This window comes from Panulirus ornatus, chromosome 52 (genome assembly GCF_036320965.1).
Source record: "Panulirus ornatus isolate Po-2019 chromosome 52, ASM3632096v1, whole genome shotgun sequence".
In the NCBI taxonomy this organism is placed as follows: Eukaryota; Metazoa; Arthropoda; class Malacostraca; order Decapoda; family Palinuridae; genus Panulirus; species Panulirus ornatus.
In genome coordinates, this window is record NC_092275.1 from 6571236 (window position 1) to 6583495 (window position 12260).

A 12260-nucleotide genomic window follows, 5' to 3' on the forward strand; every position below is an offset into this window, starting at 1 on the left:
TTTCAGGAGGGTAAAAGAGAGCTATGATAATAAAAACTGTGTTTGAGAGATCTTAAGAGGGTGTGCTAAAATAGCTTGGACATATAGAATGAATGAGAAAAGGTTGACAAAGAGGATATATGCATCAGAAGTGGAAGGAATAAGGAGAACAGGGAAACCAAAGTGAAGATGGAATTTTTTTTTTATTATATATAATTGCTGTTTCCCGCAATAGTGAGGTAGCACCAGGAAACAGATGAAAAATGGCCCATCCACTCATATACACATTTTATATTTATTTATTATACTTAATCGCTGTTTCCTGCGTCAGTGAGGTAGCGCCAGGAAACAGACAAAGAATGGCCCATCCACTCATATACACATATATATATACATAAATGTCCATACACGCACATATACATATCAACATAAACATATATAAACATGTACATATTTGTACTTGCTTGCTTTCATCCATTCCTGTCACTACCCCACCACTCAGGAAATAGCATTCCACCCCCTCTTTTTTCATACATATTCGCCATTTCCTGCATTAGTGAGTTAGCATCAAGAGCAGATGACAGCTTTAGAGGGAAAAGTCCTCACTTGGCCTATGTCTCTGTTCCTTCTCTTGGAAAAGTAAAACAACAGGAGAGGATTTCCAGCCCCCTTCTCCCACTCCTTTTAGTTGCCTTCTACAACATGCTGCAGGGAATACCTGGGAAGTATATTTTCTTCTCTATCACTAGGGATGATATGCATGTCTATAATTGTGTGTGTGCTTTGAGGGGTTGGGGTGCCGCCAATAATGGACAAGATTCCACATCAAGGCAGGGCTTTCATTGAAATATGAAGAGGTTAATGAAAGGGAAAAAGAAGAGCCAAGAAAAAGTATTTATGAATTTTGGAAGAAGTGAAAACCTGTCTTTTGAAAAGTGCCACATCATAGTTATTGGGATAGACATTAGAGGATAGAGTTCTAAAGCTTCATGGTGTAGGAAAAGAAAGCATAATTTGCTTCCCAGTATGTAAAGAAATTGAATGTTATATGACCATGAACTCTAGTTTGATTTTTTTGCCACTTATGAAAAGGTTTACTTGGTTTATACTTCTCTTTGGTTTACCTCATCTGCATCGCATGCCCAGCTTCAGCCCAATAACAGCATATATTCTTTCATATACCATATCACTCCAATTTGTTTTATACTTGTCTATCACTATCAATGTTAATTTATGCAATGATACCCCAAAGCCTCCTTTATGCATCTTTATTTCAGCTCTTCTGTAAAGCTTCACCTTCCTACTCATTCCCAGCACAAGTGACTCATCTATACCCTTGTCAGTATTTCTTCACTCATCCTCTTCATGTGCCCCAACCTTTTCTGCACACCCTAGTAAGCCTTCACAATAAGACGGCACTTATTACCACACTCCTTTTTGACAGGTTATTTCTAACACATTTGATCCACCTCGCACCACATATTAATAATCCCCAGAATTTTCACATAACACATCTACCTGCCCCTTTTCCTCTGCATATACAGTAACTATTTACATTCATATTAAGAATTTTAGATAACAGGCAAGTCACTGTGACTAGTTAACATTTGTCAATTCAGTTATATAAGCATTGAATGTTAGATCAAAATGGATGGTAATTAGTGAACACTGAGGGTACGTCTATGGATTCAGGCCAAAATAAAGCAGATTTTCATGTGTTAACATTTTTTTGTTTCATCCTAATATTTACATCATTTTTACATTAAACTTTTAATTGAATGATAATTTTGTATGGAAAACTCAACTCTGACACAAAACAGGAATTTAATTGAATCTGGAAGGAATTTTTATTCATTAGCTGATTGTTGATCGTAGTTTTGTCAACTCTGTAGTTCAGAACTTTTTATTTATATTGTAGATTTCATCACATTACAAAAATTTGAGATGGCTAAATAACTATATGCATCTGATTTGGTACCTCATAAGAAAAAATTTAATTCTTTGTATTGTGGAGAAAGTCACAGTGATTATATTAAGTATGTATCAAATTAAACCACCACTGTAAGTGCTGGGAACTCACTATAATCAGATTTGTAAAGGAATATTGATACTGTATCATCTCAACAGTAACAGTAAACTGTACAAACAGTATATTTTACAACAGAATTACACAAAAAATTTATAAAAGTTTTGACACTTTTATCATTATTGATTGTTGGTATTACCAATAATGATTTTATAATTCATGGTGTTTTTTATATTATTGTCATCCCTGGAAGTTGGGAAAAAAGAATACTACCCATGTATGTCCTACATGCCATAGAGGGCAACTATGAGTGGCAGGAGCAGAATAGCCTTCCCTCCTGCATCACTTTCCAGAAGAAGCCAAGTGAGGATTTGTCCTTTTAAGACTTGGGCATCTGTTTATGATGCAACTATACTATGGCAGGAAATGGTAAATGGGCAGAAAAGAAAAATTATTATTAATGTTATTATAAACATTGGATTGTTTCTATTATAATTAGTAGCTTTCAAGCATATGGATATGTAAGAAATATTTACAGCATATGCTGAGATTCCAGATAAAGTATGCAGCACCAGCATAGTTGTCCTATTTAAAAAGGCATATAGGCTTTCTTGAGTGGGTTCAAAGGAGGTTTAAGGAAAAGAATGTTCCTGAAATACAGGAGCTACAAGACAGGGAGGGGTCAACAACATGAAGCAGCCAGTGTTGGAAGATTCAAGGACGAGGAGACATGAGATTACAGTTCCACAATGTATTTGATTTTATGGAACATATTCTTTACAAAGTGGAGTTAAACGGCTATGAAGCATAACTGGAATGTGAGGAAAAGAAGTGTCAGAAAGGTTGAGTAAATGGTTTAGTTTTGATTTAGTGGTGAATTAGTGGATGAATAGGACAAACTAAATGATTGAAATAGTAACTGTGGAAATGTAAAGGAGTTCAAAGTATTGTACAACAGAAAAATGCAGAGAAATGGGGCCACTGTAGAGTAGAATTCCTTCCCTGCATGTGCAAATGGGTGACCATAAAATCTTATGTTATTAGTGTTATAGTTTTTATTACCATTTTCATCACTGTAATACAACTGTAGGTTTTCTTCATTGATTACCTAAAGGGCCAATGAAAGATAAGGTTATTTTTTTGATAGAGCATGTTAAAATGGTTGGTTTTAGATTTAGGAACTGGATTGTATTGATGCTTTTGAGATTTTATTGATAAATATTGGCAATGTATTATCACCCAGATATGAAAAATCTTTTAAAAGGAAATTATGTGAAAAATATACATTCACGTCGTATGGGAACATTACTTTTAATTGGTTTCCTTACTTCCTAAATGTGCAAGAGAGCTGTGTGGACAAAGAGTTTCACAACAGGATAAATATCACCCAAAGATCTGTTAATTTCAACAATAAGCTTAGGTTTAAAGCCCCTAGTTAGTGTTTAAGGTTTGAGGACTGTCCCATCCCATGATAATTTCATGTTAATTTTGAAGTAGGCACAGAATGTATTTAAACAAAAAAAAAGATTTATGAGCGCAAATAAGCATTCTAATTTTCTTAAGGTGGTAAGTCTTGAGATAATGTACAAAAAAAAGATTAAGAAGAAACAAATACTCATAAAGATAACCCTGTTCTTCCACAAGAATATATTTATGTTGTTCTGAACCCATTTTTAACTCCAGCTTGTAAAAGATGCTTAATACTGGTATCAGTCTAGATTATCTGGGAGTATATCAAGATAATTGGTCATTTGCTTTCATAATAAATAATACTAGAGAAATATTGGTAACACTGACATGTATCCAGATGTTTCATGATGAAATAAAGAATTGGTACTGATATAAGGTGATGCATTAAAAAAAGAAAAAATTTACAGCTGGAGAAGCCTTTTATGTAGTTAGTTACTAAATTGATTCACATATAATAACTATTTATAATTATACAAATACTGGACTTTATTCCTGAAGTATGATGAGAAATAAAAGATCATCTCACAATGGACTGCACTTATGTAATCTTGCTTTGCTACACTTTATATTCACTATTTTAACCTACAAATAACTGTCCTTGTCGCAAGCCTTTGTTGACCAAGACTTATTTTCACTAACCAAAGATCACTAGGAATAATTACACATTTATAATATCGAAACAATGGCTATTAGCCATTATTAATGCTAGTTTACATGGTATTTCTCGAGAATAAATAGTTAATTACCACAACGCCTATTATGGATTTTGCAAAAGTTTTATAATAACAGGTGGCAGAGTAGTTTTAGGATAAAACCTCTTGCTGGTACTGCTGTAAAATCTGTTGGTACTGGCTATAAACTCATCCCATTTTGCCACCCACTTTAACATTAATTGTGACTTCTTTTCATCGTCCAAGCTGCTGAACCTGTAACAGATCAAAATATCTTTACTAGTAATGTTATAAAGCTTATTAAGTAATTTACTGTCTTGTTCATGTAAAATGTATTGACTTTTTTAGGGAGTGTTTATACACTACAACAGTTGCACTCATGATTTAGTTTAAAAGAATCATTATGAATATGATATAATCATAGTACAGTTTATGAGATGTTAAGCAATTCCCATTATATGTTTCTCATTTTTCTAAAAATTATCATAATAATCAAGAAAGCTCTGGCAACCATTTTTTTTTTTTTTTATTAAAAAGTGAGGTTTATTGTTTTTCTATGCATCTTACTATCATGAACAGAAATCACACTTGCTTAATATAACCTTAGAAGAATGAAATGAATCCCTCATGTATACTATTGTATTAAAGATACAACTACTCAGGAAGATTGTAAACAAATGTCATTTCTGTATCTCACCAAATATCAAATAACACAGTTAAAATTTTATGATGAGCATATAAGATGAGTGCTTTCTTGTTCTGCTGTGGGATCTATGCTTTACTGTTCATTGGCACTATAATGATGAACTAAGAAAATTTCTACTTTTATAGAGTTTGAAACTATGCATCCCTCTAAATGACAAGTGTGTCCCTAAAGAGTCTGATATGAGCCCTGCTGGACATTTTCTACCCATATAGATCGTAATACAGCTTATGCATCCTAGTAGGCTTGGACTTATCATTGTGTATGTTTCTGACCATGAGGTTTCTCATTCAGAGTCTTACACAATGCAGTCAACTGGATGAAGAATGTAAAAGTATAGAGCTTATAATTATCTTTTTCAATAATGAATCTGCTCATACAGAGCCTGGTACTCTTTCTCGAACAATATTTGTTCATACAGAGCCTATGATGTTCATCATGTGAATGATGACTATTCAAAACTTGACACTCTGCATCCTGAATTATGATTTTGCAATTAGTTTACCACTGTGCACTCTTACAGACAAAAAAATATTAATCATCCTCTTGGATGATGAGTCTTCTCACAAAGCCTAGTCTTGTACTTTCTTCAGTCTATACAGAGCTTAGTTGTATTATACTGAATGATTATGGTGCTCATATATAATCTAATGCTGCATATCAATCAAGATATGAGAAATATTGCTTGTACAAAACGTAATATTACATAGAATCCTTCTGAATAATAAGTGTACTTGTACAGAGCCACTTTCATAATGGCTAGTCATATTATAAAGAACCTGATACTCTGCATCTTTGTAGATTTACTTATATAGAATCCAATACTAAACATTCCACTGGATGAAACAAAACTTTACCCATATAGAGCATAAGGATGTACATTCTAGTGGATGATGAGTTTGCCTGCACAAAGCATAATTCTGTGCATCATTTTAGATGATGAGTAATGTAATGAGTATCCTTCCAGTTAACAAGTCTCTTCAAAATCAAGCTTAATGCTATGCATTCTTTTCTGAACATTTGTTTTTATATGAATCCTATTACTGTGCATCATTCTGGATGGCAGGTTTGCTCATGTCCCCTAATGCTTTGCTTCCTTCTGGAGACTTACTTCAGCTGAACAGAGCTTGATGATATACAGATCCTGTATGCATGGAGCTTAAGAGGCAAAGGCTGATTATTTTACAGCAGTGTTGAATATTTCACACTACAATAATTAGACTACAATTCAGTTCCTTGATATGTGTGCGATGACTTACTGTGACATTAAAGAGATACTTCATTGAAAGTAATTTGGGGAAAAAAAATGTCGTTAGACAAAACTTACAAGATGGAGTTAACAGCCAGCTGCTTTAGGAACCTGAGATCAGCCTTGGCACCTCCCAGTGCCATGAATGCTTCATAAAAGTCATGTGAGAGTCCCACAGCTCCCCAAGCTCCTGGGTCATCAGCAGACACAACCACTGGGAAACCGTTAGCCACAAGCCCTGCTGCTGGGTGGTTCCGCAGGTCATCCACCATCTTTAACACCTAAGAACAACACTTAAAATATTTCATGTCTCATTCTCTCCCAAACCAGAGAATATTTCCTAGTATCAAAAATGTGAATGTGTGAGGAAACAGTTTACATTTGCAAATATTCACTTAATCTAATATTGTTTAAAAACCTTGCTTATTGTTTTATACAGTATATACAATATATATATATATATATATATATATATATATATATATATATATATATATATATATATATAAAAAAATACAAGGAGGGGAGGATTTCTGGCCCCCCGATCCCGTCCCCTCTAGTCGCTTTCTACGACACGCGAGGAATGTGTGGGAAGTATTCTTTCACCCCTATCCCCAGGGATAATATACATATATATATATACACATACACACACATACAACACACACGCACATATACACACACACACACATACATATATATACATGTGAATAATGTAAGAAACAATTTAGAAAACTGAAACTTCTAGCTTGAAATGAAATGAAAAAATGAATGTCACATAATGGTTCAACCTCTGGCTATGGAAAAAGGAAATATATATATATATATATATAAAGGAAATATATATATATAGGAAAGGAAATATATATATATATAAATACATATATATATATACATATACATATAAATATATATATATAAATGCCTGAAGATTGGCGGAATGCGTGCATAGTGCCATTGTACAAAGGCAAAGGGGATAAGAGTGAGTGCTCAAATTACAGAGGTATAAGTTTGTTGAGTATTCATGGTAAATTATATGGGAGGGTATTGATTGAGAGGGTGAAGGCATGTACAGAGCATCAGATTGGGGAAAAGCAGTGTGGTTCCAGAAGTGGTAGAGGATGTGTGGATCAGGTGTTTGCTTTGAAGAATGTATGTGAGAAATACTTAGAAAAGCAAATGGATTTGTATGTAGCATTTATGGATCTGGAGAAGGCATATGATAGAGCTGATAGAGATGCTCTGTGGAAGGTATTAAGAATATATGGTGTGGGAGGCAAGTTGTTAGAAGCAGTGAAAAGTTTTTATCGAGGTTGTAAGGCATGTGTACGTGTAGGAAGAGAGGAAAGTGATTGGTTCTCAGTGAATGTAGGTTTGCGGCAGGGGTGTGTGATGTCTCCATGGTTGTTTAATTTGTTTATGGTTGGGGTTGTTAGGGAGGTGAATGCAAGAGTTTTGGAAAGAGGGGCAAGTATGAAGTCTGTCGTGGATGGGAGAGCTTGGGAAGTGAGTCAGTTGTTGTTCGCTGATGATACAGCGCTGGTGGCTGATTCATGTGAGAAACTGCAGAAGCTGGTGACTGAGTTTGGTAAAGTGTGTGAAAGAAGAAAGTTAAGAGTAAATGTGAATAAGAGCAAGGTTATTAGGTACAGTAGGGTTGAGGGTTCCAGCACATCCATCCTCCTGTGCACAACTCTATCCATAGCCCACGCCTCGCAACCATACAACATTGTTGGAACCACTATTCCTTCAAACATACCCATTTTTGCTTTCCGAGATAATGTTCTCGACTTCCACACATTCTTCAAGTCGCCCAGAATTTTCGCCCCCTCCCCCACCCTATGATCCACTTCCGCTTCCATGGTTCCATCCGCTGCCAGATCCACTCCCAGATATCTAAAACACTTCACTTCCTCCAGTTTTTCTCCATTCAAACTCACCTCCCAATATATATAAATATATATAATAAATACATATATATAGGAGAAGTAGGAGACCAGATTGGAGTGGGGGGATGGAGTGAGGGGGATTTTGAGTGATCAGGGCCTGAACGTGCGGGAGGGTGGAGGGCCTGCAGGGAATGGAGTGAATTGGGGCGATGTGGTATAACAGGGTCGACGTGCTGTCAGTGGATTGAACCAGGGCATGTGGGGCATCTGGGGTAGGCTATGGAAAGTTTTGTGGGGCCTGGATGTGGAAGGGGAGCTGTGGTTCCAGTGCATTGCACATGGCAGCTGGAGACTGAGTGTGAATGAATGTGGCCTTTGTTGTTTTCCTAGTGCTACCTCGTACATGCACGGGGGTAGGGGGATGCTGTTTCATGTGTGGTGAGGTGGCAACAGAAATGGATGAAGGCTGCAAGTATGAATACTGACATGTGTATATATGCATATGTCTGTGTATGTATATGTATGTATATGTTGAAATGTAAACTCTGACTTGGACAGAATATCTCAGAGGGGAACACAAATCTCTTTAAGATTAATGCCCCAGAGACCCAATTTCTACCCATCTCTGAAGAAAACTCCTCACATCTTTCTCTCTCCTTTGATGGATCTGTAATTCCACTTCTAGACTTAATTAACATACTTGGTAGTACTGTAACATCCACTCTTTCTTGGAAACCCGACATTAAAGAAACACTTAAGTCTGCCTCTTAAAAAGATGAGAGTCCTGTTTAGGTGTTAAAATTCATTTTCCTGAGAACAGTTTCTCTGTTTATTCATAGGACTGATCCGTCCTTATATGGAGAACTGCTCTCACATTTGGGGTGGTTCTAACTCTGCATCCATACTTGACAGAGTCAAGTCAAAAGCAGTCTGACTTACAAACTTTCCCATGCTATTTTCAAGATTTGACCCACTTGCCCTATACCGCAATGATGGTCCTTCTTCTACAGGTAGTGCTATAGTTTTTGCTCCCAAGAGCTGACTGCTTGTGTGTCCCTTGCCCTAGGTAAGCCATGCAATACTCGGAAAGCTACTGTGTCACATGATTACTGTGTGGCCGTTGGCAACTCAAGGGTGGGTCGTTTTGATAACTATGTCTTTCCCCATACCTCGAATCTTTGAAGTCTCTACCCTCTCATATCTTTCCCAGTAACTACAACCTGGCACATTTTAAAAGACATGTTTTTCTTTTTCTCCAAAGTTCTTACATTACCTTCTCTTGTCTTTTCTTTTTCCCTTTGATAATCCTCTCTATATTTCATATAAGGCTTGGCCTTGATGTGGTCATTTGTCCATGACTGGAGCCTCCAACATGAATAAAAAAGGTCAAATGGAGGAAACATAGAGTATGAGGAAACTGAGGAGGAAGTGGAAGGATGGTGTGAGTGAGTGTGTGGAGAGAGAGGTCACTGTCTATGTGGTCAAAAATGGGTATGCTTGATGGCATTATAGTCCTGACAGTATTGTATGGATGCAAGGCGTGAGCCTGAGATCAAAAAGCACAGAAGAGGGTGGATGTACTGGAAATGAAATGCTTGAGGATAATATGTGGTGTGAGGCTGAATGACTAAGAAAGAAATAGTATAAGAGAAAGGTGTAATAAGAAGGGTATGAACAGATAAGGCTATAGATAGGGTTGTACGGAGGAGGGTGGATGTGTTGGAAATGAAATGTTTGAGGACAAGATGTAGTGTGAAGTGGTTTGATCAAGTAAGTAGTGAAAGGGTAAGAGAGATGTGTGGAAATAAAAAGAGTGTGGTTGAGATAGCAGAAGAGGATGTGTTGAAATGGTCTGAACATATGGAGAGAATGAGTAAGGAGAGGTTGACAAAGAGGACATATGTGTCAGAAGTGGAGGAAACAAGAAGTGGGAGACCAAACATGAGGTGGAAGGATGGAGTGAAAAAGATTTTGTGTGATCAGGGCCTGAACATACAGGAGGATGAGAAGCGTGCAAGGAATAGAGTGAATTGGAACGATGTGGTATACCAGGGTTGATATGCTGTCACTGGACTGACCAGGGCATGTGAAACGTTTCAGGCAAACCATGGAAAGGTCTATGGGGCGTGGATGTGGATAGGGAGCTGTGGTTTCGGTGCATTACACATGACAGCTGGAGACCGAGTGTAAACAAATGTGGCCTTTTTTGTCTGTATTTCTGGCGCTACCTTGCTGAAGCAGGGAATAGCGATGCTGTTTTCTTGTGGGGCGAGGTAGTGACAGGAATGGATGAAGGAAAGCAAGTATGAATATGTACATGAGTATGTATGTAATGTCTTCATATGTGTATGTACATGTATATGTTGATATATATATATATATGTATGTATATGTTGATATATATATATATATATATATATATATATATATGGTGCTATCTCGCTAATGCGGGAAACAGCAATTATGTATAATAAAAATGTATGATATATTCATCATATGTTCTATTGTCATATAATCCCAGAACTGCTTTTCATGGGATTCCTTTAGCTTCAAAACTGCACTCCATACTGAAGCAAGGAAATGATGGGTTCCTTTGAAGTGAAAAGATTCTTGATGAGACTGAACTCCTTTCCATCCACTAATGATGAGACAGCCTTTCTGAATGTGACTTTTCATGTATGGTGTAATCACTTGTAGGAAGAATCTAGTAATGCTTTTCTTAAGAAAAGAGTCACACTTTTCATTGGTTTGTCAGGCTGTTCTACATTTGCATAGCCTAGAGTGAGATGCCTGATAACTGGCAGAATTCTTGTACAATGCCTTTATGTAAAGGCAAGAGGAAGAAATGTGAATGCTAATTCAAGATGTATAAGTTTGTTGAGTACACATGGTGAGGTGTATGGGAAAATGGTGATTGAAAGAGCGGTGGCAAGCCCAAAACACAGACTGGGAAAGAGCAGTGGTGAGGTAGAGAATGTGGACCAAGTGTTTGCTGTAAAGAATTTGAGTAAGAAACACTTGAAGAACGTGACTGCATTGTACATGGCATTTATGGACACGAAAAAGTGTATGATAGGGTTGTCAGAGAGTCCTTGCCGAAGGTGTTTTGAAAATGATAGGGTTGACAGAGAGTCCTTGTGGAAGGTGTTTTGAAAATGATGGGTATATGAAGTTACTAAATGTATAAGGAGGTTTTACCAGGAGAATAAGACATGTGTGCAAGTAGGAAGGCAGGGGACTGAGTGGTTCTCAGTAAAGTTAGATCTTCTTCAAGTATGTGTGACATGACCATGGCACACCAGAGGGATGAGCATGAGAATTTGAATGTATGTTTGAATGGCGTGGACCTGAAAGAAGTGGAGTGCTTTAGGTACCTGGCAATGTACTTGACTTCAATAGGAACCATGTAGGCTGAAGTGAGTCACAGGGTGGGAGCTGGAAGAAGCGTAATGCTTTAGGTACCTGGCAAAGGACTTGACTTCAGGTGGAACCATGAGGGCTGAAGTGAGTCACAAGATGGGAGAGGGGCTAAGGCCCTACATGCACTGAGGATTCTGTGGAGCAAAGGGAGAAAGAGCATTTGTGTTATAAATTTTGTGGAAAAATTTCATGACTGTCTTGTTAAGTGGTGTGGTAGGTCTGTGGATGACTTCTGAAAAGTGTTTTAATTGAACAGTTGTGTGTTCTCTGGGTTATAACACTGTTACACTGTGCAAGCAGTGATTCATGTCTGGGGGCTAGAGTTGTGTGAGAGGAGTGATTTTACTTAATAATTCATCAGAGCTGGATGTTGTTGGTTTTGTTTCATCATGTTAAGGTAGGACTGCCAATTTGCTGTTTATCTTTATCAAGTTGGTAATTGTTATCATTACAGATTGTAGAGCCTAAATGTGTTTCTTTGCTTTGTAAGGTCTACAACTGTTGGGAGAAGTAAGGGTTACACTGCTTTCTATGTTGATGTGATAGATGTAATTTGCTGGCTTGGTTAATGATATTGCTGAACAATGAGGGGTATATATGAAGATAGAAAATTATTTATGGTAATGTTTTGGTTCTAGGATTCCAAGTATTGGTTAAATGGTGGCAAATCAGCTTTTTATAGTTTAAATTGTTTTATGGTGTTCCCAGGCTGCACATGCAAGTGTTAGCAATGCAAATAGAAAAATTCTGACAAGGCTGTATCTTCAACATTGGACAGAAGGGAGTAAGCCATTATAGAGTACCTTCCCCTCTAGAGGAGCCCACCTTACTTGCTCCCACTTGGAGCATGAGC

At 37.0% G+C, this 12260-nt stretch overlaps 1 protein-coding gene across 2 annotated transcripts in view; it reads right to left on the minus strand.

Annotated features, from left to right (window-relative positions):
- Window positions 1-3037: 3037 nt before the first annotated feature.
- Window positions 3038-12260, minus strand: part of LOC139765014 (adenosine deaminase 2-like) — a 48304-nt gene continuing 39081 nt past the window's right edge. For both annotated transcript variants that reach the window (XM_071692083.1, XM_071692082.1), the window contains exons 10-11: window positions 6177-6379; window positions 3038-4401 (exon numbers count right to left, since the gene is read on the minus strand). In XM_071692083.1, coding sequence (XP_071548184.1) covers window positions 4233-4401; window positions 6177-6379 — 372 coding nt within the window. In that variant the 3' untranslated portion in view covers window positions 3038-4232. The remainder of the gene's footprint in view (window positions 4402-6176; window positions 6380-12260) is intronic.